The sequence below is a fragment of the Lissotriton vulgaris genome, chromosome 11, assembly GCF_964263255.1.
Source record: "Lissotriton vulgaris chromosome 11, aLisVul1.2, whole genome shotgun sequence".
Classification (NCBI taxonomy): Eukaryota; Metazoa; Chordata; class Amphibia; order Caudata; family Salamandridae; genus Lissotriton; species Lissotriton vulgaris.
In genome coordinates, this window is record NC_141699.1 from 160,564,727 (window position 1) to 160,585,072 (window position 20,346).

Genomic DNA, 20,346 nt, shown 5'->3' on the forward strand with positions numbered 1-20,346 from the left:
CCTGCACTTTCCATAGAAGACGTTCTGTCTGAACGCGATACAGATTGAGGGATTTTAGAGCAAGAACAATTATCTCATGAACCTGAGATGTGGAGGCACCAGAGCCTACGGCTAGTGAGAAGGTGTCCATTCCTTTGTAATAAACTGTCGCCCTGATAAAAGTTTTAGAATGGTGTTTGACTGTGACTGATACCTGTGATGTTAGCCCCAGTAAAACATCAGCATTCAAAAGGGCAGATGAGTTTGGTGAAGGACCACTGGCAGCATTCCAAGAGTAAATTGGAGGTTGGGAAACTGAGAGAAGATGAGACTGATGCAGACTCTGAAGAGGGGCCAGGCTTCTTGCTGGCTGCAACCAGTAGATCACTATCAGCTATGAGGCAGGCACAGGAGAAGCATCTCCATTCAGCGGGGTAAGTCCTAGCCGTGTTTCCTGTAACAAGGGTTTCAATATAATTTGAGACCGAAACTGGGAAACTTTTTTGTTCAAGGAGGTTTGAGAGTAATTAGGGGATTACATTGAACTGAGTGTAAGTTAGGAGTTGGGAGGCACCTGGTAAAGAGAGAAGCGAGGTGGTTGCAGCTGAGCCATTCATATATTTGAAGTCCCAGACACAAACTTTTAGAGGGTTCAATTTTCTGCTGACAGCCTGCCGGCTTGGTGACAATAATCAGTGCAAGGAATGTGTTTGGAAAGAATACAAAGAGTCCTTGTGACAATGTTTATTACCTTTTGATGGAGTAAAAGAGCCACAAGCAGATGGTTACAATAGCCAAGTTTGCTAAGCATAAGTGTACACATCAGTGTCTTAGCTTTGTGAAAGGAAATATATGGACTGATTCTCCAAATATTCATCAGTTGAAACTAGGCTGTTTTGTTATGCTAGTCACATTTTTATACAAGTAACCACCTTTCCTATGGCTTCATTAAGCATTGAGTATTGGAGCACCCCTGTGGGGGCATCTGATTCCATTGTCTGTTCCACGTGAAGGTAACACCTAGGTGGACGTAATCCTTTACTAACTCTATGTTCTGCTTGGTTAGTTGACAGGTTCCTTTATTCTGCCCTTTCTAGTTTACTCAAATTTTGTTTGCGAGAGGGTCCGTTTTCTTTATTTTGTCTCAATATATTGTGGGGCAATTTGGAGCTATTTTTGCAGCCCATGCATTGCAATCGGTCCAATGTTGTCAGCCTAAAGAAGGGCATTCACTTTATGCTAACCATTGTGGGGAGCATCATTTTTTCCCTCATGCTCCTCGACAGGGCAGCAAAAATAGACCTGCGTTACGCCTTCATTTGTGTTAAATGGTGTGGTTGATTGCCAACAACTCCCCAGCCTATATGAAGGGCCTTAATTAAAGATATCAGGCCACGATTCATCCAAGACTTATCTAAAGCCTCAGGCCCTGATTCACGAAGAGCCTCCACACTCGTGGTGGATACCCCGCTGTCATGGTGGGGGCCCGCTCTCGTGGCGGGACTTTCGCACTGTAGTTACTCTTTGTGGAGGTCCCACCACTAGTGCGGTGACCCCCCCTACGAGTGCGAGGACCCCGTCCACTACTGCAGGGCCACCGCCACGAATGTGGAGTCCTTTTGTGAATCGGGCCCTCATAGTTCACTGCTATTTGCAGAATCAAAGGCCGGTGCAAGGTTGAGGAATGCAACAGAGGTGTGACCTTTTTCACATATTTTTCCTCATGGTTCTCAGTACAGTCAGTGATCCATTGATGAAAGTCCTTTATTAAACCACGCATGGTGAAATTTGGGTATCCTTTTATTGTTGCTAGTTTCTCAACTCTGCAGAAGAACCACTTTGAGTACATTATTCTTGTTATTTGTAACAATACTGTCCTCCTGTATGAATGAGACCAGTGTTGCTTGCAGGTTGGGAGATTTGCCTTTGGAGGAGGTTGTGGTTGGCCTTGTGTGTAGCCCATCCTGAGATGTCTAGACGGTGTAGTAGTTATTGACTCAGTGTGTAAGAGCAGGCATTCTCTTAAACAAGGGAGGTATGTCCTGTAACCAACCAACAAGCCTATCGGAGTGCGATCATCATGTATTTGCTTCATGGTTACGGAGTGGAGGGCAAGGAAACATTGGAGGTCTGAGTGAGCAGCCATTGTTTGCAGGGTGGTGGTTATCCAACGTGAGGACGTTTCTTGGAATGGGGAGGTTCTCCTAACCTGCCTAACTCGCGTGGTTGGATGGGAAATTAGTACTGGGAGCATGAGTGCAATTTGATTAATCAATGAATGTATGATCTTTAATAAGGTGCACACCTGGCCACAGCGTTTAGCTGGGGAGGTGTTAGGGCGTTTATCAGAATTTTTATCTTCCTGGTTTACTGGCCTAACTTTTCATTACTTGTCTGAGTCAAAATAATACATTGAATTAACCAAATTCTTCTTCTCACATAGATTCAACTGAGCAGCCTGAATCTGGTACAAATGAAAATAATGTAGAGAAGGCATCAATCAACGAGTCCATGAATTCGTTGTCAATACAGGATGAAGAAGAAAAAGGTGAGCATGGACAATGACGTAAAACACACTCCAGTCATTAATTACATCATTGTACCCACTGTTTGTTTTAGAAGCCATGAAATACAAAAGGCAATCCATTTGGACCAACTACACAGCTTTCCATGTCAAGCACGTCATGGACAAAAAACAAAGGCACACAAGAGGATTTCCTGGAAAAGAAGCTACACGAGGGATACACAAACTCAATTTGCAGACTTGGTAATTCCCAAAGCAGCGCTAAACCAGCAGGACACTGACCCCTGAACCTTTAATGTAGCTGGATCATCTCGTACTAGCCTTCTGTAGTTAATTGTAAGTCTGCAGTAGAGTACAAAAAGCAAGGAAGGCCAAGCATAAGACCATCAGATACCTCATATTAACACTGGCACCACTTTCTACTTTTGGCCTTTCCTTTAAGAACCTAAAGCATTCTGGGCAATGTGGGAGATTGCCGGAGGTCGGTGGGTAGGGTGATCCAGGCTTTAGGTGCGAGGTAGGCGAAGGATGTAGGGTTTCCACCTCAATCCACGTAGTAATAATTGAGTCTGGTTAGGTGGCCAGGACGGCGGATGCGGAACTCCCAGAGGTGCCATCTGACTTGATGAGATGGATGGGCAGGCCGGAGGAGGGGGCTCTGAACAGAGAGGAGGGTGATAATAGGATTGCTGCCCATGGCTCATTTCCAGTGATCTAGTTGCCTGGACTCTCCTGAGCCTGTAGTGGAGACAGACATTACAGCAGTGCAGTGGAGGGGAGCTGAGGTTCCAGAGGCTGATCTGGATCTTTGCCTGTGCAGATGTTTTGAACGATGAGGCACATGAGCAGTTGTGAAGTTCTCCAGAGAAATGAGGAGGAACCTGCAGGACTTGCTTTGTGCAGTTGAGAGAGTCTCTTTACAGCTCCCCAGGAACTTGATAGACTACTTTTTTGAGGGATTCACACTAGTAGGGGAAACACAGCATTTTAAGATGTGGGGCAGTGGAGATTGGGGAACCAGCCAGTCTGAGGCAACTGTGACGCTGGAGAGTAGCAACTGATGGAGACTATGAATGCTGCATCGCAGAGTCCTTCAGGGAACCCGAAGACCCAGAGGCAATGGGAGAGAAACAAGAGGGCAAGCAGGTTGCTAGGGATCACTGGAGGGAGCAGCACCCAGGTATTGTGAGCTCAGATAGGGACCCTAGTGAGGTGGGCGGCAGCGGAGACTCGGATCCTTGTTCCTGTTTTTATTTATTATTTATTTATGCGATTTTATATAGCGCTGACTTTACCCGAAGGTGTCAGAGCGCTTCACAATAGGAACAGAACTGAACATGAGAACATTACAAGTGAAAAAATTACAAAAGCCAACGTTACATTACATGAGGCAAAAGTGACAATCGTGCGCCAACAAAATACAAGAGGTAGCAAACGGTGCATTACAGGAGGAAAAAGTGACATGTGCAGGTTACTAAAGCGTACAAAGTAAACATAGAGGTATAATACTGCAATATATGGAGGACACTCAAACACAAGAACAAATGTTACGTAGGGAATGGTGGCACTTGTGCAGGTATCGAAAGCAAACAAAATGTAAGAGGTGTGCATGTAAGACGTGTGCATGTTACAAACGAGTACTAACACAGTCTCTTGCCCCCTAAAGGGGGCAAGAGACTGCGTGGAAGCAATCCAGGCATCTAGGCCTAGATGAGAATCACACACGAGGGCACCCAGTTTACTTCATGACACCGAGGCTGAGAGAAAACGGAGGGTTTGTGTCCTATTGATATTCGCCCGCCTTCTCGAGTGTAATATTGAGACCCCTGGGGTGTGCCTTGAAGGACTTGGATTATTGGTGTTTTTTAAGACACGCCAAGAGATATGACACGCAGCACAGGATTACAGGGGGTGCTTTAGCGTAACATCCACCTTAACCATAATACGCCAGTCACTATCGCACGTCTTTCCCCTCCTCCTCCACCACCAGGCGGCGCTGTTCCCAGGCCATCTCAACCTTCCTTCGCCAACCTACATTCCGAACCACCTAGGTAACGAGTCTGAGTCCAAGCGGGGAGCCAGCGTGGCGCTGCATGCACCTTCGACCTTGAACGGGGAAAGGGCGGTGCAGGATGCTTCATCAACTCACATCCGGAAGGCGATACAACTCGTGAGGACTGTTAAACTGAGAGCTTATCCCTCTACTCCAGTCCTGAGTGACATTGTTGCATATTACATAAATATGAGTAGTCCCTTTGTTATTATTTAATACTGTTGGAAACATATACTGAAAAATGCTAACATTGATAAAGGTACAAAAAACTGCATCTAGTTTATGTGAGCAATGCTGCTTATTCATTTTAGTAATTATTTTGGGCCAAAGACCTGGTATTATCGTAATTTCATGCTATCATTGTTGAGAATTAGATTTTTATAGAGTACACTGTGAACTGTGTACTTTAAGAATGTTATGCGCATCTGTTTGCTATAGATTTTGTTAACTTGCAGGGTCGGACTGGGGCAAAAAATAGGCCTTGGCACTAAAATAAAATAGGCCTCATTTGTGAATCACATGGCTAAACAAAAATTGGCAAAGCTAATAGGTCTCGCTTAGGTGAGCTATTGCTATTACTGTGATTTTAAACGCCAGGTTTTAACACTGTACACTTATGGTTGGTGAGAAATAATATGGTAGCTGTGCTGCTGTACCATACCCTACAAGAGGATCTGCAAGGTGTCTAAGCATCTGGGGCCAATGCCATTAACTATCTGTTTTTGTCCTGTAAATGCAGCCCAAACATGGCTGATTCCATGCTGTCATGGAGCAAGGACAGAAGACGTACTATAAACATACACAAATAGCCAGTGAATTAGGGGAGAGTCGCTGCTGGACATGCTCACTGAAAGCTGCGGCATGGAAGAGGCCATCCTAAGATCAGCCTTACATTTGAGAGTCACTCAAAAATCCCTGTTGCAGTTATAAAAACATGTCCAGCATTTGTTAACAAGACATTTCAATTCTTTAAGTGGACAGAGGCAAGGATTATGCATTCTGCTTATTGCTATTTATTTAACAGCAGCCATCATGAATGCCAATAAAATAGAAGACCAATACTAAAAGCGAAAATATCCATAGTTCTTCGAAGAACAATTACAACTCCCATTATAGGAGTGTATCAAACAATAGCAAAAAAGGTAAGCACCTAAATATTGATTCCCACTGTAGAACCACATCTTCTTACTGCGAGGAGGAGGGGGGGTGGGCGCACACTGCCTCACACTCCAGCACTCAGTTTGCCCCGATGCATCATAATAAATGCAGTGCATGATAACACTTTTAATACTGCAAGGACTTCTTCACCATCCATGTAACCCATCTATTACTGCGTTTTTTTATCTGAAACTAAGCAAAACGAAGTAATTACTTGCCCTGCTTGGTAAAATGTCAGTATAATCAGCGGTCCCAGTCAGCATCCTCAATGGGTTCCCCCCAGCTCATGTCTCCAGGCCCCACGGAAGCGAATGGGGCATTCGCCATGTTGCCTCAGATTGCTTTGTAGAATAAGGAGATAGGATGACTCCCCTCTCCCCATTGAAGCAAGCCTCCCAACAACAAGGAGGGTCGTGGAGCTGCAGGGAAACCAGCCCAGATCTCCTGCGCCACACTCCAACTTGTCATAATGGAAAAGTGACCCGGCCCCACCTCAAAGGTCTCCAAAGCCTCCTGGAAGGTAATGAAGACCTCCCCGTGGTACAGGTCCCCCACCTCCCGCAACCCCTGGCCCTCCAGAGAGCCATAGACATATCCCCATCAATTGCCCTAAACAGAGCTAGGTCCCAGAGACGAAGCTCTCCATCAAAGTTTTGTCCTAATCATTAAGCACATTAACAATACAAGCGTAGGATATTCGTAGTCTGTCATTAATAAAATTGAAAATTCTAGTTCTCAAATGCTAAAAATTGCTTGATTCCGTGACAGAACCAGAGGTTTAAGATTATGTAGGTATAATCCTGTTAAATAATCATCGAAAAAGGGTTACCTACGAGCTTAAATTAGAATTGCTTAAAAGTGAATTCTGAAGATCAGTCTACCAAATGCATGATATCTGCAAACATGACCCCAAAGAGAATATTTTTGAAGCTGTGTCACCTCTGACCAAATGTGCCCCTAAAATGAAGTATCAATACCTGCCTCTGAAAGAATCCAAAGTACCCATGCCGGGAGAATTGGGAGTGATAATTGGTTTTAAGGGTCAGACGGAAGAAGTGCATGGTGGTCTACGTGTGAAATAAGAAGCTGTCCAGACAGAAACTTTGATTTCTCTTGAGACATCTTCATACATATGTAAACAATTCACAACTCAGAGTTGGGGATCTTCAGGAGAACTTGGATAGGACATTTGCGAGAAACAAAATGGATGACTGTGAAACTCTGAAGAGTCCAGGAAGGGGATATTTTTCTCCACATGATCCACCATTGGGATTATGTCCTGCGGAGATGGCTGACCCGTCTGACTGTTCTGAATTGATAGTCCTGTAAGAGAGGCCCTCTGCCACCAAGATTGCCAAGATATTGACTGCAAGTGTAACATCTGTCCCCAAGGAATCAATATCCACTTTAGAACACTATTGTACCCATCTATCCCACACTGGTCAGTTGATCTCTGCAGATTCAGTGGGAACCTGATCACGATGTTGGCATTTGTACAGATCGATTCACAGGAAGGGCCTTTATAGATTTACTCCTTCACAGAACTAGGACGTTTTGTATATTGAAGAGGACTTCTCAGAAGCATATCAGGAGATATTGTTTTACAGTGAGTAGACATTTTGGTTTGACGATCTCTTTTAGTCTCTTGAAGTTGAAGATTTTAAAAAGTTACAAGAATTTTGAGGATTTTGCTACCTCACTTCGATACATGTATGCTGTAGCTCGTTATGTTTATATTACCCCACGGACCACCTCTTGAATCAGAATGTAGGGTAGTGTGGTCCTGAAGAAGGTGGCGGGATGAAAGTAGTTTCTACACCGAAACGTGCGTAGACCATTTTTTGAGAGTGACTCCAGCTCACAACACTACAAGAGCTAAAATCAAACTTGTTTTGTGTATGTGAAGAGTGGCTGGGTCAGTGCGTATGTAGGGTATGATAGGTGGTGATTGTGGTTGTGTGTATGAGCGAGTGGATGTTGTGTGAGGGTGATCTTCAATTTTTAAATTTCCAATGTGTTTAATGTGCCCAATGTATAATGTTTCATCAAAGCAACCTATGGAATAACATGTTCTAATTATGTAAAAGCAATTACGGATCTGAGTTGTATTTAATCTTTGGTGATGTCAAGAAAAGATAAATAATAAGAAATAAAGAATAAACTATGTTTAACACAGAGTAGAAGGATTTTTCTTTGTGGGTCGGAACCAAAAGTTTGGACTCTGCACTCAGGAAGAAATACAGGTCAAGTGGGATTTTGTTCATTGCTGTTAGAAGTAAGGGGAATACTAGGGACTTATTCCAATGTATTTGAAGGTCAGAGTGAAAGTTAAACCTTATACATTCTCTACTGATAGAAGATATATTGTTTCTAGGGTTTCACACGTAGACCACCATATTGTTAGCGTTTAGCATTACAAGTAGTTTATGATCAGTGAATTTCAGGGTAGTATCTTAGTGGTGTTGTCGTAATCTACATGCCAGGTGTTCTAGTGGTAGGGCAAACCTGATGGGGGAGAAGGGCAACCCTGCTTGTGCCTCGCTTTGTTGGGTATGCAGTCTAAATATCGAGTTTTTTTTATCGAATGGAGATAATATCGAGTCAGGACTATCGAGTCTGCAATAATATCGAGGTAAGTAATATTGAGGTAAGTAATATCGATTTTAATAGTTAAAAAAATATCGAATGTAGTAATATCGAGTTGAGAATATCGAGTGTGTAAAATATCGTTTTTGTTAATAATTAATTAATATCGAAAGTAAAAATATAGAGTGTCAGAATATCGATAGTAAAAATATAGAATGTCAGAATATCGAAAGTAAAAATATCGAGTATGAAAATATCGAATGTAAATATATAGAAAGTTAAAATATCCTAATTATAAATATAGAGTGTAAGAATATTTATATTTGTATTTTATTTTTTTAAATATTAATTGTAATTTATTTAAAAATATATATATTATTATATAATTTTTAATAAATAATTAAAAAACATTTTTTTTTTAAAGTATATTAAAATTTAGGAGCGTGATGTGCGTTTTTTGGGGAATAGGGTGGGGAGTGTTTTAAAAATGTGTATTTGTTTTTTTTTTTACTTTTAAAAAAAATTAAATTTTATTTAAAATTTATATATTAATGTATAATAAAATGTAGGAGCGGGATGTGGGTTTTTAGCGGAATAGGGCGGGGAGTGTTTTAAAAATTTGTATTGTACATTTTTTTTTTTTAAATGTAAATTTTATTTAAAATGTATAAATTAATGTATAATAAAATTTAGGAGTGGTATGTGGGTTTTTAGGGGAATAGGGTGGGGAGTGTTTTAAAAAATTTTATTTAAATTTTTTTTTTTTAAATAAAAAAATATATATATATTTTAAATTTATAATTTAATATATAATACAATTTAGGAGAGGGATGTGGGTGTTTAGGGGAATAGGGTGGGGAGTTATTAAAAAAGTGATTAAAGGGGGGAGGAGCTTCGCGGGCAACCAAGATGGCCGCGTAAGCTCGGAGCTCCGAAGACCCTCCGATCCTCCGTATTGATCCTGTCAACTATCCTGTCCCACGGCGGTGGGAATCAGTTGCGGTGTTGATGCTGATGCGGCGCCCGTTTTCAGATTGAAGATCTGAGCTTCCAGCACCGAGTTACGCCGTCGGGAGGCCTGGTGACGACGACGCCATAGCTGCCTGGCATTGTTGGGGCGGTGACGGAGCCCCTGTGCGGTGGCATTCTGAGTGGGACTAACTGCTTTGCGAGGCCCGGCGGCCCTGCCGATCTCCCTGGAGGCTTGCTGTTCCCTGGGGACGGCGGAGGGGCTTGTTGACTTTGATCAGGTGGAGGTGGTGTTATTGGCTTGCCCCCTCTCGGATCGTACGATCCCCGTCGCCCAACATGGCGGGCAGAGGAGATCCAGACAAAGGGAAGCCTCCGAGAGTCAGCAGGAAACCCCTCCACTCGCAGTCCACCATCCCTGAACGATTTTCTCACTCTAGAGGTTCACCAGGTGCATCGGGCCATACCAAGGACCCGCAGCGGGACGTGTCCCCGGAAGATACCGAACCCACCCTCCGGGACGTGATGGGAGCCATTGCTGGCGTGAAGGCTGAGATGCACAGCCAACATGAAGCGCTGTCCAGCAAGGTTGATACCCTCAAGATCGAGCTCAATCTCATCAGGGCCGACCTCGGGAAGACGAACGACAGGGTCAAGTCACTCAACATCAAGACGTCGAGTCTGACTACTGATATGTCGGACGTGCAGACCGAGGTTCGGGACTTGTAGGCCGCTAATTTGATGCTTGCGCGCCTGCTTGATGATTTTGAGGGACGGGCACGGCGCCAGAACGTCCGCATTACAGGTGTGCCGGAGGGAGCGGAGGAGGACGCCGCGGATTTGTTTGTGGAGGAACTGGTGGTGAAGCACTTGGTGCCCGGAGGCCTGAGTAAATTCTTTTCGGTTGAGAGAGCTCATAGACTGCCTGGTGGCCAACCGAAGTCAGGTGCGACCCCGCGCCCCATCATTGCCAGACTGTTCAATTACAGGGACCGGGACGCAATCCTACAAGCGTCGAGAAGTGGCGGTCCGCTGCGGTTTCAGAATGCTGATGTGAATTTCTTCCCCGACTTCACTCAGGCTGTACAGAAACGCCGGCAAAGTTTTATGGGAGTGAAACGAAGACTGAGGGAGATGGGGTTGAGGTACTCCATGCTCTACCCAGCGAAACTGCGAATAGAACATGGTGATCGGACGCTGTTCTTTGATTTGCCAGATGCTGCGGGGGACTGGTTGGACACTTTGCCTCAGCGTCGGACTACTCCGGAGGATCTGTCGGAAGGGGCGTCGGGCGGCCCATGTTCCCAGGAATAAACTTTAACATGTTGGTCTTCTTTCTGCGAGGGGCTCTGCGGATGGCATCGTTCATTGACTCTTGTTTCTTTTTTATTTTTCCTGTTTTTTCAACTTGGAGGGTAACGGGGGGTGATAGGATGTCTCCTTTCTCCTCTGGGGGCTTTTTGTAGGTTATTTTATACGGGGCGACAGGCACACTGCTAGTTGGGGGGGCTTTTGGTCTAATGCAGGGGTGCAGGGTGGGGGGCAGTTGGGTCGTGTGTTCTTCTTTTGCTCTTCCTTTCTTACTTTTCTCATGGCGAGGCTACTACTGTCTTGAGTACACCGTATCGGTGGCTGCTTTCCGGGGGGGATGGCTGGGACGGGGCATCTTTGATGATGGGGGGTAAGATTTTGAATGTACTTAGTTGGAACGTGAATGGGTTGGGGGATCGTATTAAATGTGGTGTTGTATTACAAATGTTTAAACGTTGTGTTCCCGATGTTATCCTCCTACAAGAAACTCATCTCGTTGGCAATACCTGTAGGGCTCTGAATAGAAAGGGGTTCAAAATGGTGGCCCATTCCGGGTTCTCCTCGGGATCCCGAGGGGTGGGGATAATGGTGCGCATGTCTCTTCCCCTAGAGGTGGAGTCCACAGTGGTTGACGATAGGGGCCGCTATGTTGCCGTGGTGAGCAGATGGGAGGGACGCACCCTGGTTTTGGTTTCTGTTTATGTCCCCCTGGGGTTGCAAGCGACTACCTTCCAGGATCTTGGAGGCGCCATTTTGGGCCTCCCGGAGGGGCTGTTGATACTGGGCGGGGATTTTAACTCTGTGGTTTCAGGCACTTTGGATCGTTTTCCGTCCAGAGATCTACGCAGCGCACAAAGCATGGCTCCCTGACTTCATGAGCACCATTGGCCTTATTGATTGTTGGCGACTTTTACATCCCGCCCAACGACAGTACACTTTCCATTCGGGGGCCCACGGTAGTCTTTCTCGAATTGATTACATTTTGACACCCGCGGTTCAGGCACAGACCGTCTCTGGGGCTCGCCTCATGGCCAGGGGTATATCGGATCACTCTCCAGTTTGGGTGTCCTTTGACTTTGGCATCGTGTCGGCGACCAGGGTGGCGCCGGTCAATCCCTGGTATTTCCGCAACCCCAAGACTCGAGACCTCCTTGCTAAAGCTATGGATCTGTACTTCACTGAGAATACAGGTACGGTAACGTCGGCCCTTTCCCTCTGGGAGGCCTTTAAGACTGTCCTTAGAGGAGAGGCTTTCTCCTTGATAGCTGAGGTGCGCAGGCGAAGGGATGAAGACATGGTACGGTTGGAGTTGGATATTACAGAACTGAACTCCCAGTTGGCGCTGGGACCGACACCCGAACTGTTACATGCTCTCTCCCTGAAGCAGTCGGAATATAGAGCCACTGCCACTGACGCTGCCAAGGCGATGGGCAGGAAACAGCAAGGGAGGATTTATGACGCCGGAGACAAGGCGGGTAAACTACTTGCCTGGCTGGACAAGAAGGAGTTGGCTTCCCGTGTGGTGCCTGAGATCCTAGGTGACAATGGTCTGGTTGTTACCGATCCCACTGCTATTGCTGCGGCGTTTGCCGACTACTTTGAGACGGTTTATACGTCAGTCTCCGCTCTGACTGAATCGGACTCTGCCTTCTTCTTAGAGGGGATTGAGCTCCCTTGCCTGTCTGATGCTGAGCGCGATGACATGGACCGGGGCATCACGGTTGATGAGGTGGCATTAGCGATACGGTCCTTGCGCTCCGGGAAAGCTCCTGGTCCCAATGGTCTCCCGGTGGAGCTGTATAAAATCAAAGCAGACACTATCGCCGCGCCCCTGAGGAATATGTTCTTGGAAGCCCGAGACGCTGGTGAACTTCCAATGGATCAACGCCTGGCTACCATTGTGGTCATCCATAAGGAGGGGAAGCCTAGAGACCTTTGTAGGTCGTATCGCCCTATTTCTTTGCTGAATGCCGAGCCCAAAATCCTGGCTAAGTTGCTGGCCAATCGGCTCGTGGGCGTGATCGCGGACTTGGTCCACCCAGACCAGTCCGGTTTCATACCTCACCGTAACACTGCCCTTAACCTTAGGAGGCTACACGCTGTCATGGCGCGGGCGCACATGCTCTGCGAGCCAACAGTCCTGACTTCGCTGGACGCGACGATGGCGTTTGACTCGCTTGAATGGAACTACCTCTGGGCGGTGCTGTCTAAGTTTGGGTTCGGCCCTGACTTCATCAGTTGGGTTTGACTTCTCTATTCCTCCCCGATGGCCAACATAACGGTAAATTGCCGCATGTCAGCCTCCTTTGCCTTGCGCAGGGGTACCAGACAGGGCTGCCCGTTATCACCGCTCCTCTTTGCCCTTGCGCTGGAGCCACTTGCTGCTTGGATCCGCATTCACCCTGATATTAATGGGATCAAGTGGTCACCGGGGTTTGAAGATCGTGTCTCGCTGTACGCGGACGACATTCTTCTCTACCTCACCTCTCCCTGTCAGTCTTTGATTGTGGTATTTGATGTACTGGGTACCTTTGGTGGCTACTCGGGCCTGGTTATTAACTGGTCCAAGTCCTACCTCTACGTGCTCCGCGGGGACACTCCACGTCTCCCTAGGGGCTGTGCGATACAGGTCTCGCAACAGGGCTTCAAGTACCTGGGCATCTATATTTCAACGGATGCCAGGGCACGGTACGCGAACAACTTGCTCCCTCCTCTGGCACGCCTTCGGCGGGACGTGGAGGGTTGGAAAAGATTGCCGCTGTCCTTGTTGGGCCGAGCGGCGTTGTTCAAAATGATGTCCCTGCCGAGATTTTTGTATGCGCTTCAAAACACGCAGGACCCAGTACCTTCTAAATACTTCAGAGATATCGAGGGCTTGCAGCGTACCCTCTTGTGGGACGGAAGGCCGCGCATTGCCGTAGTCAAACTGACCATTCCGTGATATGACGGCGGTATTGCCCTGCCCGACGTGCGCCAGTACTACTGGGCTTCTCAACTGGCGGCTATCAATCATGGCTTCTACGGACCGGAGGCTAATCCGGGGTATGCCATGGATCGATGGCTCATGAACGACGGGATGTACTACAGAGCGCTGTATTCTAGATCTCTGGACCGGAAATTGACTGTCCCACCAGGACCGCGGTGCACTTGTGGAGGGCGGTTACGAAGACTCTGGGGTGGAAGGGTAGGCTCACCATGGCTACTCCCCTTTACGACTCTGCCTTGCTGGGGAACTTGTGGCACTCAAAAGGATTTGATCGGTGGGACCTCATCGGTATTTCCAAAGTGGCGGATGTGATGGCCAGGGGAGAAATCAAATTGTTTGCTGCTCTACAGGCGGAATTTCAACTGGGGGCCACGGAGTACTTCCGATACGCGCAGTTGAGGCATGCCCTTACGTCCTCCTTGCCTGTGGGTGAAAAAGTCCCTGAGTCATCCCCGCTGGAGGACAGGGTGCTGGACGGCCATATGCCGGACAGCGCCATCTCCCTGACCCACAAAAAACTTATCAATGTTCGGACGGACCTGCTGGTGAAAGTACGAGACCTTTGGATGAATGATGGGATTGAGATGGATGACGAGGACTGGCAGTCTGCGGTTTCTTCCCCTAAGGAAGTAGCTATTTCGGCCAGACTGCGCTTGGTTCAGCTGAAAGTACTCCACAGGGTGTATGTCACTGGCCCCAGGTTGATTCATATGGGGCTTTCCCAGGACGGCCTTTGCAGAAGGGGATGTGGTGCTCTGGCCACTTTCATGCATACCTTTTGGGAGTGCCAAGCCATAGCCTCTTATTGGGAGAGAGTGCATGCGGTTATGCGTGTTGTGACTGGTGTGGATTTGCCTGCGGAAGCTCGACGATGCTTGCTGAATGTGTGGGGTCCGACCGACTACAATAACGCTCAAACCCGCTGGGTCACCTTGGGGAATATGGTGGCCAAGAGGGACATTGCCCAGAGATGGGGTGCTCCGACACCCCCCCCCACTGTGAGTCTTTGGAAAACTAATATGGACTGGTGCATGCTGCGGGAGAAGACTGTCTACTTAGCCCGGGGTAAGCCCAAGATGTGGGGGCTGGTCTGGGGGGCCTGGAATTCGTATAGAGGAGACATTTGTGTGCCCCCGGAGAGAGTCCAACCGGAAATTCGTCTCTCACCATAGCTAATCCCTCCACCCAGGTTTTCATGTGACGTAATCCTGTCTCTTGTTCCCCGTACACATGTGTGCTTCTTTGATATGGTTATTTCACGATGCGGAAGTTCCCGCCTCCCCCCCTGGACATGTGCCTTACCGCTCTTCTATGCTTCTCTGCCTTGTCATCTTTCTCCCTTTCTCCCCCCTCTTTCTCCCCTTTTCCTTCTTTATCCTTGTCCCTTTTCGGTTTTCACCTTGTTCATAGAGTTCATTTTTATAATATATAAAATTAAACCTGACTGTTCCTTTTACTGTTTTGTGCACACTTCCATGTTGCTTTATAATGCTGCCTAGCCTCCGGGATGTATGGCTGAATAGCGGTGTACTTTGAATTTCAAATAAAGGTTTTCCAAAAAAAAATAAAGAAAAATAAAAAAAAGTGATTAAAGAAAAAAAAAATTTAGTTTTTTTAATTAAAAAATTTAAATTCTTTTAAAAAATGTATAATAAAATTTAGGTGCAGGATGTGGGTTTTTAGAGGAATAGGGTGGGGAGTTTTAAAAAAAATTATATTTGTTTTTAAATTTTAAAAAATTAAAAAAAAGAAAAGTAAAAAAAACTTAAAAACATTTGGGAGCGGGATGTTTTTTTTAGGTGAATAGGGTGGGGAGTGTTGTAAAAATTTGAATTTTTAAGAAATACATTTTTTTGTTATAAAAAAATTGTCAAAATATTTAAAATTTCTGAAAAACATTTAGGAGTGAGATGTGGGTTTTTAAGGCATTTGGGTGTTTTAAAAAAAAATAATACTTTTTTAATAATAAAATTTAAATTTTTAAATAAAAAAGTAAAATAACAAAAATTAAAAAAAATTAGGAGTGGCATGTGGGTTTTTAGGGTATAGGGTGGGGAATATTTGAAATGTTTTAATTATTAAGAAAGTTTAAATAATTTTTTTTTAAATTCATTTTTTTTTAAATTTTCAAAAAGTATACTTAGATTTAGAAATGGGATGTGTGTTTTTATGGGAATATGCCGGTAGTTACCTCAAAATTTTGAATCTTAAAATTTTTTATTTTAAAATTTCAAAAAATGTAATTATTGGATCAAAATTTAGGAGTGGGATGTGGGTTTATATGGGTATAGGATGTGGAGTGTTTTAAAATTTGGAAATTGTATAATATTTCAATTAAATTAAAAGTAAATAAATATTTTTAAAAAATTGTAAAATATAATGGTTTTGTGTACACTATATTACCTGAGTTTGTTATTGGTGGAGTGAGATTACTTAAGAATATTGTTTGATTATCCTGCATGTGCCCTGAGTTTATACTTGGTGGTGTGGGAATAGTAAATTATATAGGTTGATTGTCCAGCACTTTTCCTGAGTTACTACTTGGTGGAGTGGTAATAGTAAATTATATGGGTTTTGTGTCCAAGACCTTCTCTGACTTTGTACTTTGTGGAGTGGGAATAGTAAATTATATGGGTTTTGTGTCCAGCACCTCCCCTGACTTTCTACTTGGTGGAGTGGGAATAGTAAATTATATGGGTTATGTGTCCAGCACCTTCCCTGAGTTTGTACTTGGTGGAGTGGGAATAGTAAAGTTTATGGGTTTGGTATCCAGCACCTTCCCTGAGTTTCTACTTGGTGGAGTGGGAATAGTAAATTACATTGTTTGAGTGTCCAGCACCTTCCTTGAGGTTATAGTTAGTGGAGTTGGAATAGTAAGTTATATGGGTTTTGTGTCAAGCATCTTCCCTGACTTTGTACTTGGTGGAGTGGGAATAGTAAATTTTATGAGTTTTGTGTTCAGCACCTTCTTTGTTTTTGAACTTGGTGGAGTGAGAATAGTAAATTTTATGGGTTTTTTGTTCAGCACTTTCCCTGACTTTGTACTTGGTGGAGTGGGAATAGTAAGTTATATGGTTTTTGTGTCCAGCACCTTCCTTGACTTTGTGTTTGGTGGAGTGGGAATAGTAAATTATATGTGTTTTGTGTCCAGCACCTTCCCTGAGTTTGTACTTGGTGGTGTGGGAATAGTAAATTATATGGTTTGCCTCTTCAAATAGTGCAAGTAAAGCGAAGCGAGTGTGGAGGCAAATTCTTTGCAAGTAAAGCGAAGCGAGTATGGAGGCAAATTCTTTGTAGAGTTTACTTTGCAGTCCATCTATGCCAGACAGCTTGCTGCCATGTATACATGTGTAACTGCTATAACCTCTTCATTGGTGATGTGTTGCATGGGGAAACTCACAATGGCTGCTTTTCAACCATGCCAGGTCATTGCTCTCAGTATATTCTAGTATCTGGTGAGTTGCCCCCTGAGATTTAATAGCACAGAGGTCGGAATAAAAGGCTATGAATGCAAGTAGTAACATCTCTACCCTGTTATGTTATGTTATGTTATTAAGTTTTATTGAGCGCGAACAGCTGCCCCAGCGACGAGGCGTCCCGGCGCTGAACCATAACAATAACCTAAGGGAGGGAAGGGAAAGGAGGGACAGAAAGGGATTAGGATGGGGAGAATAGAATGGTTTTAATCGCCTTGCGAAAGGCCAGTAAGTTGGTCATGGAGCGAATGTGGGGTGGCAGGGAGTTCCAGAGCCTTGCCCCCAAGACTCTGAAAGAGCGGCCGCCTATTCTGCTTAGCCTTATGCGTGGGGTCACAACCAAATTTTGACCCGAGGAGCGTAGGGCACGCTGAGGGGTGTAAGGCTCTAGGAGTGGGCGCAAGAGACCAGGGCAGTCAGTCTTAAGAATTTTAAAGACAGTAGTAAGAGCTTTGAACTGAACTCGGGCTTCCATACGCAGCCAGTGTAGTTTCTGGATGGTATTTCTTGCAGAGCACCTACGAGGGAGGCCTACAACTGCCCTGGCGGCAGAGTTTTGTATGCGTTGTAGCCGCGCCATCTCAGCTTTGTTAAGGCCAAGGAAAAGGACATTGGCGTAGTCCAGTCGAGCCAGGATGGTAGACTGGACAATCAGCTGGCGTGTATGGTGGTCAAAAAAACAAGAATTGGATGAAGGCTCCTCAACAGGCCCACACAGGTGGCAGCAAGTTTCTTAGTGTGGGTCTGGAAGTTAAGAGATGCGTCCACCCAGACGCCAAGGTTTTTTACCACGGTTTTGGGGGGAGGGATGGGGCCCAGTGCAGACGGCCACCAGTGATCAGTCCAGTAGTCGGGATTTTTACCTAGGAGCAGCACCTCCGTTTTGCCAGCATTCAACTGGAGGCAGTTGTGTGACATCCAGCGTGCGACCTCCTGTAATCCGTTCTTGAATTTCGCCGCTGAGATCGAAGGGCCTTTGGTCAGGGAGATGACCAGCTGGGTGTCGTCGGCGTACGACACCAGCGTCAGGTCCCATTCTTTTGCTATTTCAGCGAGAGGCTGGACATAAAGATTAAATAGGGACGGGCTGAGCGCCGATCCCTGGGGGACGCCTTGCTCTATGGGGTTAGGCTGGGAGGTGAATGGGGGGGACAGAGACCCGGAAAGAATTGTCCGTCAGGAACGATCGGAACCACTCTAAGGCAAGGTCTTTAATTCTTATGGCTTCGAGGCGTTTAAGTAGGATAGAGTGGGAGACCGTATCAAAGGCTGCGTTAAGGTCGAGTAAAATCAGCGCAGCACTTTGACCGGCATCCAGGATATCCCGTAGGTGTTCAACGGTGGTCCGCAGGGCGGATTCGGTGCTGAATCCTGGCCTGAAGCCGTTCTGTGATGGATCTAGGATTTGATGTTGCGTCATAAAGTTGGCAAGGACCTTGTTCACGTGGGCTTCTGCCAGTTTTGAGGCCCATGGAAGCAGTGAAATTGGTCTAAAATTTTCTGGTTTAGATGGGTCTAGGGTAGGTTTTTTTAGGATTGGAGAGACCCAAGCCTGCTTCCAGCAAGTGGGAACCACCGCTGAGGAGAATGAAAGGTTAAGTAGGGTAGTCAGAGGAGGAAGGAAAAACTCAAGAGATTCTAGGAATTTGTCGGGTCTCATGGTGTCTGTGGGAGAGCCAGATTTAACTTTGGTGCACAGTTTAGCAAGTTCGTCATGTGTTATGCTGGGGATGAGGGACAGACTGGGACTGTCAGGCAAAGGCTCACGAGGTTTGGAGGTGTCCGGAGGGTTCTGAGGAAAGGTGGAATAGATTTTCTTTACCTTTTCCGTAAAGAAGGTGGCAAGTTCATCGCATTGTTGTGCGGAGGTAATACATGGGGCTGGGATGGAGGTATCTCTAAGTTCTTGAACAATTTTAAAAATAGTTTTTGAGGGATTCGAACTGGAGCTGATTGCTACTGCATAAAAGGAAGCACGGGTGGTGCGAACCGCCTTGTGGTACGACCTTAGTTTTAGTAGGTAGGCGGCTTTATCCGTCTCCTTATATTCTTTTCTCCACTGGCGTTCAGCTTTTTTGCAGTCTTTCCGCATGGTTAAAAGATTCTCGTTGTACCATGGGTTAGATGGAGTGTTACGAGTTTTGGTCCACTTTGCAGGGATTAGGGAATCAAGTCCTGAGTTGATCCATTTTTGAAAGGCTGCATAGGCTGAATTAATGTCTCCGTCAGAGGGGTTGAGGTGGAAGTTACCTAGTTTATTAGTAAGATCGCTAGGTTTTAGTTTATGCCAGGGTCTCTTGTATCGAGAGCTAGTTGGGTTTTTCATAGTCGAGTCTCTGATCTTCAGGAAGAATTTGATAAGAGAGTGGTCAGTCCACCCCATGGGTTTAGGGGGGTCAGCCAAGGCGTCTGAAAGGTTGGAGAAAACAGGGTCCAATAGGTGCCCGGCAGAGTGAGTGGAGGTTAGGATGAGTGGGCTTAGCTGAAGGGCGGTGAGATCAGCCTGAAGGTTCTTAATGGTAGAATCGGTCAGGGAGTCGAAGTGTAGATTAAGGTCTCCCAGGATGGTAAAGTTGGGAGAGGATATCACCAGAGTGTGCGCCACATCTAGGAGTTCCTCAATAAACCTGGCAGTAGGGCCGGGGGGTCGGTAAATATAGAGTCCGGATAAGGTGAAATGGGGACTAGTAGAGATTTTGAATCGTGCGCTTTCACAGCCCCAGATAGATTCCTTTTCAAAGGTGCAGTTGTATGACGAACTGTATATAACAGCTATCCCCCCACCCCTGGAGCCTCTATTGATGGTTTTTATAGAGAAGCCCTCGGGCAGCGAGAGATTTAGGATGCTGTTTTGGTCGTCGTGGAGCCAGGTTTCGCATATAAACATGATGTCTGGACGTTCCTCTGTAATGAGGGTGAACACTTCGGCATGGTGTTTCACAAGGGATCTGACATTTAGTTGGAGGATGGTAAGGGTGTATTGTTTATGGGCAGTAGTATTGTAGCTGGCTAGCCCAGGTGAAGGTGTCCTAAAACTGCAGGGCTTGTAATACAGACCTGTTTGTCCAAGGCAGTCTTCAAGTTTATCGCATCTTGAGTCTGGTTTGAGTGCGAGGAGGGACTTTCTATCGTACTGAAGTTTGTGTGGTACGAGTAGAGCAGGGGGACTGGCGAGAGACGGGCTTGCTTTAGGCGCGCCTTCGGGCGCGCAAACGGCGCTCCCGCTGCGCTCGTCCGCTGCGCTTCCTCCAGATGCACATATTTTATAGGGGGGCAGGGGCGGGAGGGGGCGTGGCCTCGAGGG

At 45.9% G+C, this 20,346-nt stretch overlaps 1 protein-coding gene across 1 annotated transcript in view; it reads left to right on the forward strand.

Annotated features, from left to right (window-relative positions):
* Positions 1-20,346, forward strand: part of FAM216A (family with sequence similarity 216 member A) — a 275,535-nt gene that overhangs the window by 240,861 nt on the left and 14,328 nt on the right. The window contains exon 7 of the mRNA XM_086944721.1: positions 2,423-2,527. Within this exon, the coding sequence (XP_086800847.1) occupies positions 2,423-2,527 (105 nt within the window). The remainder of the gene's footprint in view (positions 1-2,422; positions 2,528-20,346) is intronic.